Source organism: Esox lucius, chromosome 14 (assembly GCF_011004845.1).
Source record: "Esox lucius isolate fEsoLuc1 chromosome 14, fEsoLuc1.pri, whole genome shotgun sequence".
Classification (NCBI taxonomy): Eukaryota; Metazoa; Chordata; class Actinopteri; order Esociformes; family Esocidae; genus Esox; species Esox lucius.
The window spans coordinates 34845807-34867618 of record NC_047582.1 but is presented as its reverse complement, the minus strand read 5'-3'; the positions used below and the strand labels follow the sequence as shown (position 1 = coordinate 34867618).

The 21812-nt window shown below is 45.0% G+C and overlaps 2 protein-coding genes across 5 annotated transcripts; both read left to right on the top strand.

Annotated features, from left to right (window-relative positions):
- Positions 1–2129: 2129 nt before the first annotated feature.
- Positions 2130–13686, top strand: mkrn1 (makorin, ring finger protein, 1). Of its 4 annotated transcripts, none has more exons than XM_010898992.5 (8): positions 2130–2246; positions 3213–3347; positions 6973–7196; positions 9579–9835; positions 10266–10480; positions 11541–11651; positions 12076–12220; positions 12357–13686. In XM_010898992.5, exons 1-8 carry the CDS (start codon positions 2173–2175, stop codon positions 12573–12575), a joined length of 1380 nt encoding a protein of 459 aa, XP_010897294.2. In that variant the 5' UTR covers positions 2130–2172; the 3' UTR covers positions 12576–13686. The 4 variants fall into 4 exon arrangements, with proteins under 4 accessions (XP_010897294.2, XP_019909258.2, XP_019909257.2 ...); XM_020053699.3 differs by lacking the exon at positions 2130–2246 and adding an exon at positions 2811–2980 and having other exon boundaries at positions 9579–9790; XM_020053698.3 differs by lacking the exon at positions 2130–2246 and adding an exon at positions 2811–2980.
- A 2968-nt stretch (positions 13687–16654) lies between these two features.
- Positions 16655–19821, top strand: tmem121b (transmembrane protein 121B). Its single transcript, XM_010898995.3, has one exon. It carries the CDS (start codon positions 16696–16698, stop codon positions 17917–17919), a length of 1224 nt encoding a protein of 407 aa, XP_010897297.1. The 5' UTR covers positions 16655–16695; the 3' UTR covers positions 17920–19821.
- Positions 19822–21812: the final 1991 nt, after the last annotated feature.

The window sequence follows — 21812 nt, the reverse complement described above, 5'->3', positions numbered from 1 at the left end:
CTCTGTCATCCGGAGGTGGAGCATTAATTGCAGCCGTGAGAACAGAGTGTCGTACAGGTACAAGTAGACATGAATGGTACAGGGACATGGGAGCACACACGCGCACACACACGCACACACTCACACACCGCTACATACACCTATAGTAGACACACAATAAAAACACAGGACTTTAGTGCCCTCATGTGGTGAAAATAATATGCTTACTCCCACCCACTTTTCCTGTCGGTCCTTTCTCTTTTTACATTTCTACATTGCAGCCATTGAGTAGATGTTCTTAACAACATTTGTCAAGCTGGGACAGTAGTAGTCTGTGCTAGAAGAACAGAAAAGTTGCAGGCTTTAGTTTCCAAAAAGCAATGGTGGAGGAAGGTGAGTGTTATGTTTGACACTCTTCCATTAGGCAGGGTTTTGTTTTGTTGGGCGGGACAGCCGAGACACCAGAGGTGGCAGAGCAAATTGTTCAGATAAAGATGTAGGGTTTGAATGTTGCCTGATGTTGGGGAGAGTAGGCACCGAGGCCTGGTAGAGGATACAAGGAAACCAGTGGAGTGTGTAGAGGAGCCGTCTGACAGGAACTTCGAGAGGCCAAAGTTCTTTCTATCTCCCTCTCTCCACCCTCACTTCCCCCAGCCCAACATTCTGTTCCCAGTTCTCTGTCTTTCTATTCATATAGAGTCAAAGTCAATCAATCAATCAAATGTATTTATAAAGCCCTTTTTACAACAGCAGTTGTCACAAAGTCCTTTTAAAGAAACACCCGGCCTTAAACCCCAAGGAGGTTTTCAGTGGCTAGGAAAAACTCCCTAAGAAGGCCGAATTTTAGGAAGAAACCTAGAGAGGACCCAGGCTCAGAGGGGTGACCAGTCCTCTTCTGGCTGTGCCGGGTGAGATATTAAGAGTCCAATTGGAATAATTAATAAATGCATGTGAGCTAAATCCAGAGTCTATTTAAATTTAGACTCGGTCAGAAGTATGACCAGATGGACAAGGACAGGGACAGCAACAGGCCCCCAAAACCAGGTACTCTGCAGGTGTGGACCAGGACCTCATGTCCTCCTAAAGTTTCAAACGGGAAAATGCATTCCTCATATCAACAATGATTTATAGTGGAGAAGGAGAACTTAGTGGGGAAGGAGAACTGACCCAATCCCCCACCACAATAGTATAGCAGCGCAAGACCTTGGAACTGAGACGGGGGGTCCGGCGACACTGTGGCTCTACCCGGGGGAGGCCCCAGACAGGGCCCAACAGGCAGGAAATCAATCCTCCCACATTGCCAGGCATCAACCAAAGGGACACCCACCAACCAAGTCAGATAAGATGCACAGTGCTCTACTCACTAAAGTGTAAGCACTCCTAAAATGATTTGAAATGTCTTCCCACAATGTGCTGTTTGTAATTCTCATCAGCAATTTTCAGTTAATACAAAATGGTAGGTGATTGTGTCTTGCTCATATGTGGCTGTGCCTGTAATGACAACCAGTCAGTCACACACACCCACACACCCAACACTTCACTCACATTACACTGAGGCAAAAGTGACTGATCCAGAGCCATAGAAGGTAATTGGAAAGTGATGGAAAGCTACAATTCCCCGGACTCCAAAGACCCACAATGACCTGTAGTAATCAATATCTCCTGTGGGAATGGGTCAATAGGATTTAAAGATTAGAATGTCTAGACCAACCCGAGGGAAATATGCGTACCTGCTCCTTAATACACTCCATTGCTTTAGTAATGCTTTCTGTTTGGTTTTGTGCTTGTTGTTATCTTTGTTCCGTGTAGTCATGCTGCTTTTGTGTCAGGCACCATGTCTAGTTTTTGTCACGGTTTACTTCTCTACACACCGAGCTAGATAATGCATTATTCTGATATGATATGGATGTCACAGTCTATGTTATGTGTTGGCACAATTGCATGATAGCATTTTAGGTGTTTTCAATACAAAAATTATTATAATTTATTTCGACCTCACAAAAGGTTATTTCCTGGATAATATGATTGATTTGTCTTTTAGTCTGCTGCTTCGGCAAGCCCTCTCGTGGTAGGTTGGTGCATTTGGCCAGAAGAGAAGTAGCTGTGGAGACGATTTTCCGAAGATTCCCGATTCTTAACGGTACTTGCCGGAAGATCCGGGTGCTGTGTGCTTCAACTTCAACATAAACAGCAATGGCGGAGGCAGCAGCAGCATCAACAGCGGCTCCAGCAATAACAGGAGGCTGGACCAAACACGTAACCTGCAGGTAGGTTAAGTACTCGGAACCAACTTCACACAACGACTTTGATGTTGTCCAGGGTTTGTAAAGGGAATGCCACGGCCGTTTCAACGGCACTGACAGCCACGTATTTTGTGCTGCGATACGAGCTCAGTTTATTTGTTTGTTTGTGAAACAGCCAGCCGATGGCAAGCTCGCTTGGACATAACTAGCTTAGCTATTTCCCATAAGCTTGAGGGAGTAGCATCTGTACTGTAATGCCAACACGAAAGTGAAACGCATTGACTACTGTAGAACCAGCACGGAATGAAAGACAGACACTGGCGATTAATTCCATTCAAATTATAATATAGTTCAGTTTACCAAGGTTCATCGACCCGTCGATAATCTTTTCCCCGCTGCTGTTCTGTATTATGATGTGGTTGGGCATTTCGCAGTGCTCTCATTCCCCGACCAAAGGAAGCTTAATGCGGTAGACATCCAACCCACCAGCTAGCTAACGTTGGCTAGCTGGTAAGAATAAATTTAAACCCTTCTATTGAGGGTATATTGTTGGTTACGGTGGGCATATGGTTAGTAACACTCTAAAATTGGTCAGAACCGTCGATGTCAGTTTTTGTTTCCCATTGTCTTCGTTTTCTGTGTGTAGCTAGCTGCTATCCAGTGGGCTGCGAATTCCGTTGGATATTCTTTGTGCAGCAATGGAGTATTGATTCGAAGCTCGTGCCCTGTTTGTCATCAGATATTAGTCTGGATTTGCGGCAAGTAATACGAATATATTTGATAAGAGGGACATGTTGCTAGCATGACTCAAAGTGACTGCTCTGTTACAGAAAGGACACACTGCTCCAAGGTTTTCCCATGTGTGCCAAAAGGAATCCTTTTTTTAAATTATTTTTTTAGAATTTTTTTACTGAGACAATATGCCTGGTCATTTGCTGATGTTTCAACAGAGCAGATTTAAATGATCTGTGACCCCTTGGTTATTTGCAGGTATTTCATGCATGGGCTTTGCAAAGAAGGCACCAACTGCCGGTATTCCCATGATCTGAACACCAGTCAGCCATCGACAGCCATGATTTGCAAGTTCTTTCAGAAAGGAAACTGTATGTTCGGGGACCGGTGCAGGTAAAACCTTTTTAAAGTTGTCTGTGTGTGTGTGTGTGTGTGTGTGTGTGTGTGTGTGTGTGTGTGTGTGTGTGTGTGTGTGTGTGTGTGTGGAACAGGACAAATATAAACACCCTGTATCTGAGATATATATGGAGCCTGGCTGTTGCCTAATAGCTTGTGAGCTCTAATGCCTGGACTCCATCTTAATGATGACAGTTTCGAGAGGGGCTTTCAAAGACACTAGCATAGTTAGTTCTTTCAAGCATTCATTTATTTTTTAATCCTAATTGATTCCCTGGCTGCTTAGTATTGTTGGGGGGAAGAAACAAAAAAAAAACACTGACTGCATTGTTAGTTTGAGTGAAGTGGCAGGTTAGTTGGCATTGCTTCTGAGAAGTGTGTTTCTGGACTATGCAGTGGAATGCTCTTTCAGCAAATCACCTGAAATGTGAGAATGCAACCGCACAACAGCCGTTTCCTAATGTCAACGTGTTATTCACGCAGGCACCCATGCCCTCAGCAGCCAAACGGCCAGGCTAAAAGGAGGCCTTTGGGGACCTAGCATTAGGAAATCTGTAGCCTGGTGCTGGGTCTGTTTCTGCCGTCTATGCTGGACAAGTTGGCACAAAGAGATCTGGGACCTGGTAGATTAACGTGACGGTCGCCACAACCTTCCTCGAAGTGCCCAAATTTCGACCGATCTGAGTGACTCAAAACGCTGTCTAATACCATGGAAATAGTCTGTTGGGTGTTCCATTGCTTCCTTGGGTTCTGTTAACTTGTGGAACGTTGTGACCTAAATAGCACTTGCGACATTAGGTTGTTGACTATGACAGACTGGGGAAAAAAATGTAATGGAACTGAAATATGAAACTTTATTTTACATAAGTGAAAGTGCAGGACGCCCACCGTGTGGAATAAGCTTTATTTGTGTTGATTGTGCCCACTGTTTGGGATGCATTTAGGATCACCCAGTGCATCTGTTCCGGAAGCTTCATTTCCGCTTAAGGAATGTGACTAATCTGATGGATGTGTTTGGGTTGTCAATCGAAACGCAGTGAAGAGGCAACTGACAGCCAATCCGCAGAACAGACACATTACTGACGCAGACCTGTGATTGGAACATGCACTCTAAGAAGTCGGTGTTACTTTTAATTTTCCCCAAGATGCATTATTGATAGCGAGGAAGCGGGGAAAGATGGTGTAGTCCTGCTGATGCCCTCGTTGCTGTGTAGGCATGTAGCCTGTTAACGGACCCGCCCCACGTTGTTAGGCGCTCTCCAGCACCGCAGTTGTTCTGGTAGGGGTACACTGCTCATTGGTCTACTCAGGCCCATATGATGGAGGTGCATCCGTCCCCATTATTCACTTCTATAGAGGCATGGGTGAGGGGGATGGGCGGCCAGAGAATAGGCCCCTCTGTGAGGCTTTTATTATGGATGAACTTAAACCTTTAGTGTGGCTGTTGTGGAGGTCTGCCAGTCTGTCTCTTCCCACAGCCCCAGGCCAGATGGAGAGTGGTGCAGCCTGCATGACCATTACATAACGGTGTCTCATCCTCTGAGTGCCCCCCTTCCCTTCACTTGGTTCATTCCTCCAGCCTATAGCAGGCAGCGACGTGCGTCAGTGGCTCTTCAGTCGTCTATATATGAGTGCCCCCCTTCCCTTCACTTGGTTCATTCCTCCAGCCTATAGCAGGCAGCGACGTGCGTCAGTGGCTCTTCAGTCGTCTATATATGAGTGCCCCCCTTCCCTTCACTTGGTTCATTCCTCCAGCCTATAGCAGGCAGCGACGTGCGTCAGTGGCTCTTCAGTCGTCTATATATGAGTGCCCCCCTTCCCTTCACTTGGTTCATTCCTCCAGCCTATAGCAGGCAGCGACGTGCGTCAGTGGCTCTTCAGTCGTCTATATATGAGTGTTCCCCTCCAAAGACCCTCTTGATGGCTTGATGCTGGAGTGGCTCTATGGCCGGGGGGGGCTGGGCTCTGGGAAGGTGTGTAAAATGACACCCTATTCCCTATAGGCCCTGTGTGCTCAAAAGTAGCACACTATAAAGGGAATAGGGTGTCATTTGACATGCGGAATGGCTCTGGGAATGTTGGCTTGGTAACAGCACTGGAGACTGGAGAGGATTGGACGGTGGAGGTTCAGGAGATGAGACTGGTTGGTTGGATGGGAGCGGTTCCACTGAGGTGGTTTGTTGATTTACATAGCAGGGATTCAGGAGCAGTGTCAGAATAGCCTAGTGGACAGGAGTGCAGGGCCAGTAAACTGAAGGTCACTGGTTCTAATCCCCGTGCTGACGGGGTGATTGACCTGGCTCTGTTCATCCTAAATGCTCCCAGGTGGTTGCTGTAAATAAGGGCCCGGTCCTGTAAATAAGAACTTGTTTTCATACTTGACTAGTTAGAGGCAGTTGATTGGTAGGTTTGTACAGGAGAGGTTCAGAAGAGGCTGGTTGGTTGCATATGAGATAAGTGCTGCTGTTTTATGGCAGACGTGTGCAGTACCCCAGCTGTCACTAGGGATGTGTCATCCTATATTGTAGCCAAGGATTTTTACCCCTGGGCTTAGAGTTAGGCCAACAGGAGAGTAAACAATATTTGAGTATAAAATCTAGGCCTGAATCTGGGACATGCTCTATCTTAACATGGATTTAGAAGAAGGAAAAGCATTCATGTAATGGACGGTACATGCCTATACAGCCCAGTTCCCATTAAAATCTCACAGACTGACTCCATTTTGGACTTGTCATTTTTTTCCTCCTGATTGTTTGAACTGGGGCTGCCTGATTTAATGGCATTATGAACAAATGTACCACGTTGACATGTATAACATCTGAACCACCACTGGTGCCTGCGTCGCCTCAGAAGTCACGATTCAACGATTTTATCCAGTCACGTGGCTCCAGGACGAATCCTCTGCCGTTTGGAACGCTGCTTCCGATTGGTGTGAAAGCGGTAGATGACAGACATACCTTCTTTTTTTGCAGAATGTGTTGTCAAGTCAGCCCTCCCCCGTTCCTTCAGTGCCTTTGTCCTCAACTACACAGCAACAGGGAGGCATTCGGCTATAGTCTGGAGTCACAACACGGTCGACGAGTTGGTTTCTGTAATTACTGCAATGGTTTACCTGTGCTGAATTAATTATGTTGGGGCTGACACTGACACATTGGTGATATGTTCATGGCTTGAGTCTCCAGACATGTTCATCTCCAAGCGGCTAAAACGAGGTAACGGTGGTTTCTGAGAAAGGGGATCGGAATGGGCGACTTCGTGCCGTGCGATTGCTGCATCATGAGATGTGACGGTTTGGCAGGGCTGTGGTAATGGCTGGGCTGTGGTAACTGCCGGTCTGTGCTACGTTTGGCTCTGACCTATTCAGTTATGCATTCATGGAAGTTTCTCCCCGTGTTTCTCCGCCCTGGGGCAGAGGAAGTGACCTTTCTCACAGGTGCTGTATATCCAGAATAACAAGTGGCTGAGGGAGCTGTAGCACTGCTTTGTTATAAAGTATATTATGTAAAAAAGGATTAAAAAAAAAATAGATTTCTTGAAATAGAACTTGAGAAACGGTTTCATAGATATTTGTACTTGCGCCTTGATGAATTGTGACACATTAAAATTCTGTCTCTCTCACCAGATTTGAGCACTCTAAAGAAGACCTGCCCGGGCCCAAGCTGCCGCTGCCCTCCGCCTCCTCCACCCCCCGCCCCCCCGCGTCTCTCAGTGCCCCGTCCCGCCATGCCCGCCGACCAGGGAGTGGCGAGGCCGTGAACAGCCCGGAGAACCCTCTCAGATCTGGGGCAGGAGACTGGGTGATGGCGGCGGAGTTCGTGCCCGGCCGGCCCTACTACTGCGGACGGGGTGAGTCGATGCCCGGGTTGATCTCAGTCAACTGTAGAGAACTACGTTGGGGATTGGCAGCCATTTTAGACGTGGTGGGCAAACGTAGCCCAACAACACTGGCAACACAGAGTGGCTGCTTCATTGATGAAGCCTTATGCAGTGGCTTCGGAAAGTATTCAGATCATAATTGATTGCACCCCCCCCCCCCTCAATACCCTGTAATACCCTGTAATGTAATTGGCCATTTTAGAAATGTGCCAATTAAAAATAAAAATAATAATACAGGAAATATCTCATGAACATAAATAATCCCACTTTTTTTGTGTGTGTGTGGGCTTTGTTTAAGCACTTTGGCAGCGGTCAAAGCTTTGAGTGTTTGTTGGTATGTCCTCTACCATATTACACACCTGTATTTGGGCAGTTTCTCCTGTTCCTCCTTGCCTCCCCAAGCTCTGTCAAATTGGAGGGAGGGTGTAGATAAACTGTAATTTTCAGGTTTCCCCACAGACAGCCAATGTACAGGTCTGGACTTTGGCTGGGGCACTCAAGGATTTTGACACAAAGCCAAGGCAGCCAAGACAATGCTGGGGCTGTGTGCTTCAGATCGTTGTCATGCTGAAAGATTAACCTTCGGCCCTGTCTGAGGTCCTATGTGTTCTGGCTTTGGTTTTCTTTGAAGACCTTTTTGTATTTTACTCTGTTCATCCTACAAAAGATATATCAGTGATGACAGATTTTACAATATCCTAAACTCCCTCCCCCCTTCACACCTGTCTTGTTAAAGGGAAGCTGCTTGTGTGCATTTACTGGTCCCTCAGTCTTGCCCAGTCTTCCAGTTCCTGCTGCTGAGAAGCATCCCCATAGCCTGATGCTGCCACCATCATGCTTCACCAAAGGGACAGTATTAGCCAGGTGATGAGTGGTTCCTGTTGCCGCCAAACTGCTTGGCATTCCAGTCTAATCGTTAGATCAGAGTGGCCATTTTGTTCTTGGTTACCACCCTGACAGTGAAGTGGTCAGAATACCTTCCGAAGGCCTAGAAGGTGCAGTAAATGTTCATGAAATAATTACAGATCCTGATTGCTCCACATATTAATTAGTCTTCAGTGACAGATCCACAGCCTTATCCCTGGAAATGACTTTGATGGACATGATTTCCGGTTACTAGCTATTCTACCAGCTCCGGTAGCTTTTAACGGTCCCTTCTTTTGAACCAGATTGGGAGCAGGTGTCTCATTAAGGGGACTCAGCTGGGCTGTGTTCACTGGCCTGTTTCACAGCCCTGGGTGGGGTGGTTCTCACGGGGGTGCTGGACCCACACTAATGCAGGAGAGGGCGTGGTCACGTTAAGTGGTACAGTTGATCTTGGATATTTGCTACATGTTGAGGAAGTCTTAAGGAATTAACATTTTCAGGGAGCTTGCCATAAGTATACAATCTTAACGATGTGGGTTGTTGTTGGAGAATATAGAATTACAAATGAAAGACCTGCTCTCGGGTGGTTTATTTTTGCATTGTCAGGGAGGGTGAATTGCATTGTTCTTTAGTTGATCCAAAGCCCGCTGGGATTTAATTTATTGAATCAATTACATTTCATAGAGGGAATTTATTTCCAAATGCACTTCTGGAACTGACCCCAACCTTGCATGGTGTCCAATGTCTGTTTGGGCCTAAGCCAAATGCTTCCCAGTTGAGTGTCACACTGAACTGGTCTGTCCGGTTAAGCAAGGAGAGGAATGGGTTTGTTTGGTTTTGGGATATTTTGCATCGTTAGTGGTTTCTCTGGAGACCATTTGGTCCATGACATTAAATAATAACATTAGGAGCCAAGTTGCTGAAATGTCTCCATGTAGTAACTGCCATTCACTGTGGTGGTTGGATGAGTCACTGGGCATGTTAAACAGAACGCAGGTGAAATGTACTCTGTGCCTGCCCTTATAATGGGAACGGAAATGGTTCTCTCACTTTCTCTCTCTCTCGCACACACGCGACAACATTAATTTGTGTTGACTCTAGTGTTCTATTTGCTAACTCATGAGATGGCAGAAGCCCAGAGTCTCTTGCTTCGGCTTTTCCTCTGCATCATGTCTGTTTTCTGTTTAGGCTATAGATTACTTTACTTAAAATGTTGTGTGTCAATGGCTTCAAACTGTAGTAACATGAATGTGTGTGTGTCCTATTTAATATTTTGGGGAAGTGACTTTTTTTCCGCTGGTAAAACAATCCTGTACTTTCCCTTTAAGTGCCTTATTGAGAGCTTAATTTCAACCCCCACACTTGGTCAACAGTGCTGATGACGCCTTTGTGTTTTCGCTTCCTTTGCTGCATTGGTTTTCTCAGGAGAAAGGCGGAGCCCCAAGGCTGCGTGACATAACACTCTGTCTGCGTCTTCCTCTCCAGCTGATCCTGTAGCGCCGGGGGATCCCGTGGATCCCGTGGATCCGGTGCCGGAGACGGGACCTCTGATCGAGGAGCCGGAAAAGACCCGGGCGGTGGGAGGCGATAAGGAGTTGAGGAAGACTCTGTGTCCCTATGCCGCTGTGGGGGAGTGTCGTTACGGCCTGAACTGTGCCTATCTCCACGGCGACGTCTGTGACATGTGCGGCCTGCAGGTGCTCCACCCCTCCAATGACGCCCAGCGATCGGAACACACCAAGGTTCTAGTGCGCTTACGTTCGTCAGTTCTACACTACAGTGTACGATTTGGTTAAGTGTCCAGTAAGGTCCGTTGCAATTGGTTCAGAGCAGTCTTTCCAAAGACCAGTCCTCCAGTAGGCCCCCCCCCCCCTCCCCCACGGGTCACGTTGAAGCAGGCGAGTTTGTCCGGAACTACAACGACCATGAGTACTCTTGTAGTCCTGGAGAAATGGACGTGTGGAACAGCTGCTTTACTACCACAGTCAGATAAAGCTACATGCTACATTCAATCAGCTGAGCCTATTTCTTCATGTGAGAAGAAGTCAACTAAATGTGTCCGCGTTTTGGCTTTCAATTGCTTGTCTCGTGGATGTTTCCCTCAGTCTCAAGTTCAGTAGTTTGTGGATGTTTCTGATCGGATCACTAACCTCCAACCCCCCCCCCACTCAGGCCTGCATCGAGGCCCATGAGAAGGACATGGAGATTTCCTTTGCCGTCCAGCGAAGCCGGGACATGCAGTGTGGCGTGTGCATGGAGGTGGTGTTTGAGAAGGCCAACCCCAGCGAGAGGCGTTTCGGCATCCTCTCCAACTGCTGCCACTGCTACTGCCTCAAGTGCATCCGAAAGTGGAGGAGCGCCAAGCAGTTTGAAAGCAAAATCATCAAGTGAGACTTTTTATTGTATTTCCTTTTTTTGTAAAGGTAAAAAGAGCAAATGTAGTACCACTTCATGAATTATGGGAATTCAGATGGCTCAGTGCAACTGCTGGTTCGTCTAAGTATGTGTTATATGATCAGTGGTTTTATTCGTGGTCAGAATAAAATGAACTTGCAGTATCAGTTTGGTATAGAATATATTTTTTGTATTTTAAAAGGGACATTTTAAATGGCCTCCTGTCCAATTATTTGTTTTGTCTGTGCATATATTTACATAAGGGAATTGCATGGTACCTGCTTTCATGAATGGTGGTTTCCTTTCTAATTTTATTTGATGGGGTCCCGGAAAACTAGTCCATTTAAAAGTCGCTCCCAGGAAGCCTGGCCCTTCCCTGCTGTTCTCTGTGTTTTCTCTTTGCACTGTTCTTCCAGAAGTTTAGGAGAAGAATATTGTGTTGGCGGGTACTGTTTGAGTCCCAAGCAGTTTGAAAGGCAGGCATTTCCCAACCTTTTGTTGTACCAAGGATCAGCAAGCCATCATCCATCCTCTCTGACTCACAAATATTGACCCTCCTCTGTCAGACTCATAAGTCTTTGTTTCAGCTGTCAAGGGAGGGCAGCTCACATTAAATTAGCAATTTTCAACTGACCTATATTAAGATGTAGCTAAAGTAAGGAACTAGGAGCTGACCTCACTTAGGGAGATGGAAAGGAGGATGTTTATGTAGCGGTGGAGGGGTTAGGGGAGGATGCGGGAGGATGCGGGAGGATGCGGGAGACCGTTGTGCCAGTCTGTCTTCTGGTCTTCTTTTGAAGTCGTCATCTTGGTAGAAACACAGCCTCTGGACATCCTCTATCTTGGGTTTTGTTGCTCAGGGTGGTTTCCTTTGAAGACTGGAGCCTGTTGTGAATGTGAGGTGGAGAACTGCTCCTTACTAAATAGTTATCTTCTATTTCCTGCTTCTCCTCGTCCTCCCATGGGTCTCTGGGCCAGTTGGGGGGGGGGGGGGGGGGGGGGGGGGGTGATGATATGTTTAATATATTTTACTGAACCTCTGTCTTGTCACAGGTCCTGCCCAGAGTGCCGGATAACGTCAAATTTCGTCATCCCCAGCGAGTATTGGGTGGAGGAAAAGGAGGACAAACAGAAACTCATCCAGAAATATAAGGAGGGAATGGGGTGTGTACCGCTGGGAGGGCATGGCTTATCTGTTCCTCAAGTGCCTGCTCTTTGTGTTTTCCATTTTGAAATGGTGCCATCAGTGCTTCTGCTCTACAACACTTGATACCATTCAGACAGAGATCGTAGATGCCGTAGGTTGTATATGGAAAAAAGTTCAGAGCAACCACTCTGGGCAAATAAATCTCCAACACTTAATTTACCAAAGTGCTTTCATACCCCATCGCTGCAGCTCATGTGGCTTCTATATTGTATCAGTCAATGTTTAGGGCCAATGTGGGGGGGGGGGGGGGGGGCGGGCAACAGTGAGTGAGGTTTCAACCACACCTATTCCTTTTCTTTAAACTCCATTTTCTTTTTTGTGCAATTTGGTGTCAGATGGTTTGCGCATCATAGTTGAAGAAACTGACTCTGTCTTCCTCAGGACTAAAGCATGTCGATACTTCGACGAGGGACGCGGAGCCTGCCCGTTTGGGTCCAACTGCTTCTACAAACACGCCTTCCCTGATGGACGGCTGGAGGAACCGCAGTCCCAGAGGCGACCGCCCGGATCCAATGGCAGGAACCGGGTGAGAGGCTCCACAGACTGGTTGATGAGGGAGTGGCGGTGATCAGTTCACGTTGGGTGGGACACTTCAACCTACTCCAGGGCTTGTCAAAGATATTAACATCAATGGGTTGACACCATCCATCCTTTCCCTCCAGAACCCGAGGCGGACACCCCTGTGGGACCTGTTCGAAGAACGGGAGAACAGCAGCGACTCTTTTGACAACGAGGATGAGGAGATGGTGACCTTTGAACTGAGCGAGATGCTCCTCATGCTCCTCGCTGCGGGAACTGACGATGACGCCACCACAGACTCCGAAGACGAATGGGACTTGTTCCACGAGGAGCTGGACGACATCTATGAGATTTACCTATAACACCACTCCTAGCTAAACATGCTAACCTTTGACCCTTACGCTTTGACCCCTACCTTGTACCCGTCTTGGGTCAGCTAAGATTTCAGTCGATTCAGGATGTTCACAGACATTCCAATTCCAATTGTCTTTAATACTTTTCAATTGGGCATAATTGGAATTGGACTTTAATTTACAGGGTAGGGGTAACTTTGACACCCCCACCCCCCAACTGTTGACCCTGGCCCTAGTACCTGTCCGCTTGTACTACAACAAAGACTGGACTGACTCCTGTGTTTCGACGGTAGCTTCTATCCTGTATGTTGTGGCAGTGCCTTTAAGCAGGCCACCCATGCATAAATGAACTAAATGAAAAATAAATTGGTTAAAAGTAAATAAAAACAAGAGAATTAGAGGGTTGTTCGATGGGTGCTCGCCAAGTTAGCTGTACAGTAGCGTTGAGCTGCGACTAGCGTGGGCAGGCTAGAGCTCGGTCATAAACAAAAATGTATTTAGCAAAAAGCAACAAGTTTAAGCACACAAAGAATAGCCCCAAGTTACAGAGAGCTTTTTTTGGGGGGGGGGGGGGGGGGGGTAAATGCGGGCTATTGTTTGGGTGCTGAAATGCATTGTTTTTAATAAGCTTCAACATTGAGGTTTGTGCCCACAACTGTTGCCACTTAAACCAATGTAAAATGTGTTAACTTGAGGCTGGTGGGTGGGGTCGCTAAAACCGTTTCCCAATAACCTCCCGTCCTTGTCCATCCGGCAGTGTCCGGTTCATGTAAAAAGGTAAACACAAAGCTGCGAGCAGCGTTTTCGGTTTTCAGCACTACTCACCGTGGCACCATCGACACATTGGAAATTAACAAAGGAGCGTTCCATATTTCCACACTCTGTCAAATGGTTTAGGAGATATAGAAACGTGACCTTTTTACAGTGCCATCCTGTGGTCAATCTATCTATTCTGCCAAGATTAACCTTTCTAAATCCTTAAATTTTCATGTCAGAAACTGAATAATAATAATCAATGATGATAAATACATTGCTGAAACCCTAATAAAATGGAGGAAAAAAACAGCAAAAAAAGTATAAACTCTTTTGAAAATATGGCTAATAAACCTTGTTAAGTTTACTTGTGTGTTTGACTTGCCATGTTTACACAGGTGATGTTGTGTGTTTTGTTTCAAGACTTTTAGTGAAAATAACAATGCCAACCAATCCTAGCAACTACTCTTCCTGTTAATGATGTCATGTCTTTGCTGGTTAATGGATTTTGTAGTCCTCTGGTCATGCAGTTGTACTGGCTGGAGGGAGACTGATCCTCTACAAAATATTTATTTCTCAAGGAGACAGAATACTTCAGTGCAAAGATTTGTATCTCTAAATTGTTCTAAAGGGGCCAAATTGCACTTTTTATTATTTTCATGTATCTTCCTGAATCGCAGCTGTTGTTCAGGTACGTCTCTTGTAGTTATGGATGAATCCCTCCTCGGAACCACGCTAAAGGTGACCCTCTACGGCTTTTCACGATACGGTGCAACAGTTTGGGGAGGAGCAGTTGACTTGTGGCAATTATGTAGTATATTAAACAAGCCAGACTGCCAGGCAGTCCGTAGAGATTCCAGGTGCAAGAAATTCCATGTGGAGGGAATTGCATTACTGCCGCTGCGGACTGCGAGGCTGACGCTATGACTGGCCATTTTAACTGGTCTGGATTCCAAAATGGGCCCCTGTTCCCTAAAAAAAGCACAGGGCCCAAGCCACACCAGGGTCACTGCAATATAGGGAATAACAGTGTTGGGAGCGGAAACCACCAAAATGCGTATTCGTCCTTGAACTAGACTGAAATGAATTCTGTTCTTCCCGGAATCGTTTTCTATGGCCATCAGTCATGACATGAAATTAAAGGTTATTATCCAAGTCGCCTCGGGTTTACTGACGGGGGTTAATTCAATATGCTGTTCTACTTTAACGTGTGCTGTGTGTTTATTTCGGGGTGTCACATGGCTCGGACATGCAGGCTCTGCGTGGTCCGTTCACCTTGTCTGGGATGGGTTCTGGAATGTTGTTGTCGTCCTGCGCTCCGTCTGTGGGATCTTCAGGAAAAACTGCTATTCTGTGTTTTGCATTCTGTCCCCGGCTGTGTCCTTGTGCCGGTCTGCTGCCGTCCCAATTAGCCTTGGCATATTTACTGACATGTCTGGATTTTGGGGAGGGGGTGGGTGTGTGCCAGATAACGTTCTATTCCAGTTCATCTATTCTCTGTTTCATTGAAAGACAGGTATAGAGTAACTGTGAAATGCTTTATTATGGCCCCTTTTCCAACAATGCTGAGGTTAAGTAAATCCCAGCAGATGTCTGTCAAAGTCCAGATATCTCTTACAAAGCACATCTAATGCCATTCTGTTTGTTAGACAGCTTTCTTTACCCCGGAACCTAAGACCAAAATCCTTATGACTGTTACAAATGTGACGAGGCAAGGAAGTCATTTAATTTCTAACCCCCCCATCCCTGGAAGTGCTGGCCAACTGCACTGCTCTCTTTGAGACCAGGACTAATCCCCAAGACCGATTTAAACCCCTGTCTCACAAGAATAGAAAGTATAGAGATGGTAACATGGGAAATATGAACACAATGAATAACGATGGCAGTAGTTCGTGCCGGGGAACAATATATTTTAGGTTGACGCACACTGAACTGAAATGTAATTTCAAAATGTCCACATTTTATGTTACAACATAAAATCAAAATGGATTTCATTAGGGGGATAGCCACTGATCAACACAAGTCTATAATTTCAAGCTGTAAAATAAATCCACAGATTGTTCTAAATTAATTGCTAATACAAAATAGAGAATAATGGTTTGCATAAGTAATCACCTGTTTTAGTAAATAATTGGTGGAGGCAGCAATTAAACCTGTGAGCCTATTTATATGAGTCTATTTAGATAAGTCTTTACCCGTCTTGTACATCTGGACACAGCAGTGTTTGTCCATTCGTCTTTGCAAAATTGCTCAAGCTCTGTGAAGTTGGATGGGAACCTTTAAACAGCAATTTTTAACCCTTTCTACATATTGTCAATTGAATTGAGGGCTGGGCTGTGACTGGGCCATTCCAAGACATTTACCTGTTTATTTTTTAAGCCACTCCTGTGTGTCTTTGGCTGTATGTTTGGGGTCATTGTACTGCTGGAAGATTAATCTTCTCCCGTCCCTGGTCTCTAGAAAACTTTAGCAGGATTTCTTCCAGGATTTAGCTGTACTCTGCTCTGCATCTATTTTCACAAGCTTCCCCCATTGCATGATGCTGCCAACATGTTTCACGGTAGGAATGGTGATATCTGGATGATGTGCAGTGTCAAGCTTGCACCAAACACCATATCATTTTCCATTTCAGAGGCCCCTACATGCCTTCTGGAAAACTCCAGATGAGATTTGATGAAAGCTGTCCTCAATAATGTTTTTTCCCTTTTATGAAGGCCATTTTTGTGGATTCCCCTGACGCCCCCCCCCGTAGCTCATTCAGGTGTGTCATAGCAAAGGGGGGGGGGTTATTTATGCAAGCAATATGTTTGTTTTTATAAGTAATTAATTTGGATAATTCTAAATAATTAATTCAATTATTTTCACTTTATCATTATAGACATTTTGTGTGGGTCAGTGGCAAAAAGTCTGGATTTAATCCATTTTGACTTTGTTGTAAAACGTGGAAAAGTCCAAGGGGTGAATACTTTAGAGGACCACTGGATTTCTGTGTGTTGAAATTTGTTTACATCTTTGTTAGTAAACATTTCTTTTCCCCAGATAATCCACCAGGATCATCCTAAGTTCAACTAACAAATCATAGTTGCAGCCTAAAATTATTTCAAAACAGCGATTATTAATAGCTGATGTCAAATATGGCCAATAAGTGGGTCTCACTTTTAAAATCCCAGAAAGCTAAGTAAACCGAAATTCCTGGTTTACAGTGGCTTCACATAGGCTAAAACAGCAGGAATTTCATGCAGTGGATTCCATTCCAGTGTAGGAAAAATCCAAGCCTCGTTTTGCACGATGTCCTATCGCTCTCCAAATACATCTATCACTACCGAACCCGAGAAGATAACTAGAGGAGAGAAAGGGAGGCAAATACATACATACAATGATTGCTGAAATTGGCGCCGACAACCCCAAGGCCAGCTCAAGCTTTCCCCAGACCCAAGCAGGTGTGTTCTGCCCAGAGTCACCCGTCTCATCTGCCCCGGACCACGGCGTCGGCCAGTTGTTCATTCGTAGCTCTTCGTCCAGGAGGGATACACAGACCTCGGCTGGGAGCATCAACCCTGAGGAGAGCTTGATCAAGCCGCTGGTATCCGGTGTATCCTCAGCCGCTGCTACAGCCGCCTACACCATGACCTCGTCGGGGGAATTCATGCAGACCGCTCCCCTGTTCGCCCAGAGGTCCAAGCGGAACGTTCTGTATAAAATCCTTTGTTTTCTCATTCTGATTTTCCAAGGAGGCATTCTAGATTTCTACCTCATAATCTTCACGGATCTGTACTGGTGCTCATGGATCGCCACGGACCTGGTGGTGATTTCGGGCTGGGGGATTTTCTTTATGAAGAACGCCAGGAGCAAGAGGGAGCGCGCCTGCGGGTTCCACCAGAAGAGCTCCATATTCGGGTGTAATCTCGGGGAGTTCACGTACGCCTACTTGGCTTGGCTTATATATGTGATCGCCTGCACCCCAAAAGTAATCCTGATCTTGGAGACGTCGATATTAGACCTCATCGCGCTTAAAGTTCCTTTCGGTGTAACCGGATTTAAGATAATCATGCTTCTTTCTGCGCCGTTACTCTACTGCCTCATCAATTCTATTACCGAGGACCAGAACGGAGCGTCGCGCCACCGGTCCCAAAGCTGCTTCATGACCACCTGCCTGGATCTCATTGACTGTTTAACTCTAGTGGAGGTGCTGCTGAGGAACGAGTTGCAGACGGTCTATTTAAAGTACACGGTCATCTCCGTTTATTTCGTAACCTTGGCCGTCCCGGTGGTGTGGTTGTACGAGCTGACCGTCTCAGAGATGCGTTGTCGCTGGGTCTGGGCAAGGTTCCTGGCCGGGTTGTTTGTCAACGCGCCGCTTCTGGTGGTCCGGGCCTTTCAGGTGTTCGTATTCAATATGCCTGTCTCGGTGTTTATGTTCAAGAATGTATTCTTCTTGGCCTGCAAGTGTCTAGAGCTTGTTGAGCAGTGCTTCGCGGTGCGTGGCGTCAGGAGGTTCGGCGAGGGTAACAACCCAGCGCAGTTCTCTCACTGTGTCTCCGAGAACGACATGTGTCCCCACGGATATGTCAACACACTGGCCGTGACCACCCAGTCATAGATCGGCTTTAGTCTTCCTTGTTATACCCCTGGAGGATGGAAGTCACGTTATATGGTGGAGGATTTTTTTTAAGTAACAGGACAGAGATACATCCTGAACGGCACCCTAATGCTTCCTATTGCCAATAGTGCACTACTAACGACCAAGGCCCGTAGGGTGCCATTTGGGATGCACTCCTTTTGTCGGCCAACAACCGCCTTACTGACGATTTCCCATCTATTCATATCTCAGAAAACATTTGATCTCCACCGGCGCTACATAATCATTATGCACCAACCACACCTGCAATTCAACCTACTGACCTGCCAATATACCGGCAACGGACTACTATTGCCTTCTTGGGGGGTATTTTTGTCAAGTAGTGGCGGTTGTCCCCTCCCCTAAGTGTGGTTTTGTGAATTGAAATAACTTACTTGCACGTGTAATGTGGGGCACCTTAAATCGAGTGAGAATTGATTTATTGCGTTTGTTTAATGCGAGTAGGCCTTGTTGGCAAAGTGCAAGAAAGATGTAGCTGTTTGGAAACAGATGAGGAAGATCGGGGTTTGAAATGGATGATAATCGTGTGTACGGCGTAGTTGTAGATGTAAATGTTAATGATTGTTTTATATCGGTATGTTTTGTCTCCTATCTGTGACTTCCAAATACGGTTTCAAAATCAATGAATGGATGGAAACCTGCGTAATTCAGATGCGTAATTAGTGCGTAACCATGGTACAGTGTTCAACTATATATCATGCTTTTCTTTTTTTCCTAATTTTGGCCTGATATTTTGTGATTGTTTTACGATAATTCAATTGATATTTCTTAAGAATATAATATTGATATTTTTATTGTACTTTATTGTATCATTTTAGGTACCACGGCAGTATTTCCCGTCCAGTGATGAAATAGAGCGCAGACATCCATCCAACGGGCTATTCATTGTGTGACCTCTGTCACTCCGTCAACAAAAGGCCTACCTCTGCATCTAGTCAAAGCCAAGCTTGACTGATGGTATAAATACAGTTTCAGACACGGCACTCTGTCACTGGTATACCGCTCGCCATGATGGATAATATTTTTAATATACACGTGATAATATTTCGATCTAACATGGCGAGACAATCTTCTCCAAGGTGCTATAAAGGATAGGGAAGGATGTGAGTGATCGTATGACAGCTGTTTGACATCCTGTTCTCGGAAATAAAACGATAATAAATAACTGCTGGAGACCCTGTCCGCCCTACTGATGAGTATTATGCAGCATTGTATTCCATTTGACGCAGGAGAAAATAAATAAAACCACTTCTATTACCAAGAATAGGCACTACTGTGGATGAGAGAAATAGGTCACTCAAAGACCTGTAGCACAGATAATGCAGGGTTGCAAATAAATTGGAGTATAAATCACGTGGCGGTACAATCGTCATCCCAAATGTAGGTCCCCTTCTCATTCTCAGTAAAAAGAGTAAGAATAGCATTAATCTAAATGATGGCCAGATAAACGTTAGTAATTACTGCAGCCTACAGAAGCAGATGCTGTTGTGAAGCGCCAGGACAACCTCTGTCTTGTATATACTGTGCTACAAAAAGTTATCCATTGACTTTCCAGTATCTCAGACCAGGGACGCCGAGGGCCCGGGGCATAATTTAACGTTTAGGACAGGTCATAAACGTTTTATTGTTTGTTTTAATTCATAACTAGGCCACATTCAAATGCCTTTGTTTTCAACACAGGTAATTAATAAGGTCACATCTTTTCAATTCATAACCCACTGAGTCCCAATCAGCCATTCCTTAACTGTTACACATATTTAGACGTTTTCTTTTAGAAAAACGTTCCTTCCATTTCAGTGCTCCTAGTTTTGGTTGCATGGTAGCAATGTTTTAGCCAGATCGCTACAGTACTGTATTGATACATTTATTGGTTAAATGTGTTTGTTTTTCTTAAGCTGCACTATATCGGATTTTTTCAGCAAAAAAAAACAACAATTACAACATTTTGCAATTACTCACGGGTCAGAAAAAGGTTCCGCACCAATGCCTGATAGAGAATCAGGTCCGAATAAAAATATGAAAAATTGAATTACCTGTTGCAAAAAAAGGCTAACTCTGAGTTCGATCATGTTCTTCTTAGCCTTGCTAACGTTAGCTTAGGGTTCCTGGTAGCTAGCTACATATAGTTGATGTGCATCTTCTTTCGCTTTCTGCCATTATAGTTTCTTACAGTAAGAGAACTTCGCTCCTTATGGCATTCTTATGCTATATATAATATAATCCAGGTAAAATGCTCGTTCACAAAATAAGCAAAAGAAGAAAGCATGCCTCGCAGAAGTCGATTGGCTGGAACGGGATTGGCTGGGACGGGATTGGCTGGGAAGTAGCCATGCTCCAAAAATGATCAAATCACATTCTACTGGCACTAAGCTTTCGTTTTTTTTACTGAATAAATCAGATCTAGTGCAGTTTTAACAAAGCTATGTTGGCTCTGGTGTTTAGGGTATCACCCTGATTTGCTGTTGGTGTTAGGTTATCACTCTGATTGGCTGTAGGTGTTAGGTTATCATTGATTGGCTGTTGGTAGAACAAACCGTTTTTACAGAAAATTGTTTAATCATAAGGCTGTATAAAGAAAACAGCAAAGAATCCTTTCATCAGTGCAGTTCTTCTGTTTAATAACTGTTAACTTTCTCAATAGTAGTGGATACTAACATTGACTGACTAATTAATAATTATACTTAAGTGAACCAAATGGGGCCCCCAGGTGTGGGCCCGGGGACAAAGTTCACAGTTGTCAGTGTCACTGTCTGAGACCCTGGTCATTATTTTCAGACTTTGAATTCAATTAATTTAACCTTACAGTGATGGGCTGAACAACTTTCCCAATAATGTTTGTTGTTCACTTTTCTGAAGCTTAAAAGTGATCTAAATATATAAAAGAGTTTGTTGAATATATAAAACAGTGAGGTAAATATAGAAAAATAATGATATGTATATAGAAAAAGAGGGAGCAAAATATATACAATTTTAACTGAATAGTCAAAAAAAGAGTATGCTGAATGAAGCCTTAGTGTCAGTCACTGTGTGCCATAATTTCACTCCTTGTCACTGTCTCATTGTCAGCCACACCGAGGTGGATTTGACAGCAGCACGGCTGGACCGGACACCTCTGGGCTAAGATGAATAACGCAGGCTGTGGTGATTGTGAATGAAGACACTGCTGAGAAAACGTGTGCCTTTGAGTGCAGGGGAGTGGCGTCAGGTGATGGTTTTGGAGTTGCTGTGAGTGTTGTGAACATCAGTTGTTGTTCACCCGAAGGAAAATAGGATTTTATTTTATAAAGGGAACTAAAGACATGTATATTTATTGAGGGAAAATGAGTTGTCCTTCTGCCTACCCTTGTTTGTTGATTGCACTAAAGTAAAATGGAATGGCTCTTAATTGCTTCTGTTTGTTGCTGGTCATATCATGCCAAAGTATTTAAAAATATGTATATCATTTACAGTAACAGAAATAGCGAAGTGTCCGTTGAATATTGAGATATTGATAAGGCGTGTTTGTTGGGCAATAGGTACTTTAGTGTTTGAGGTGATATAAGATGGCGTAGTCCGAGATCGTTTAGTGCACCCACCAACTCCTTCCTTATGAGTGACAAGGAGTTGGCATGGTAACACGAATATAATAAACCGACAGGTTTTAACAAGGTGCTGTATTCATTGAAACGTGTTAATCGTATGTGCATAATGGACCAAGGAGAAGGACATCCCAACACACAGTCTACCAAAGGACATTGCTTTCTGGCACATGGAATACCGTTTCAAGGACTCAAATTGGAGACTATGGTGAAGGACTGTATTCTATTTTTTTGTTATTCAAAATGTCAAGAAAGACACTACGTATGGTTCTACTT

Bases quoted from the DNA above. Each gene is read 5' to 3' on its own strand.
- mkrn1 (XM_020053698.3), top strand. From the start codon at position 2,826: ATGTCAGTTTTTGTTTCCCATTGTCTTCGTTTTCTGTGTGTAGCTAGC. The intron at 9,836-10,265 runs GTTCTAGTGCGC...CCCCCCACTCAG, and splicing joins AGCGATCGGAACACACCAAG to GCCTGCATCGAGGCCCATGA. The intron at 10,481-11,540 runs GTGAGACTTTTT...GTCTTGTCACAG, and splicing joins TTTGAAAGCAAAATCATCAA to GTCCTGCCCAGAGTGCCGGA.
- tmem121b (XM_010898995.3), top strand. From the start codon at position 16,696: ATGATTGCTGAAATTGGCGCCGACAACCCCAAGGCCAGCTCAAGCTTT.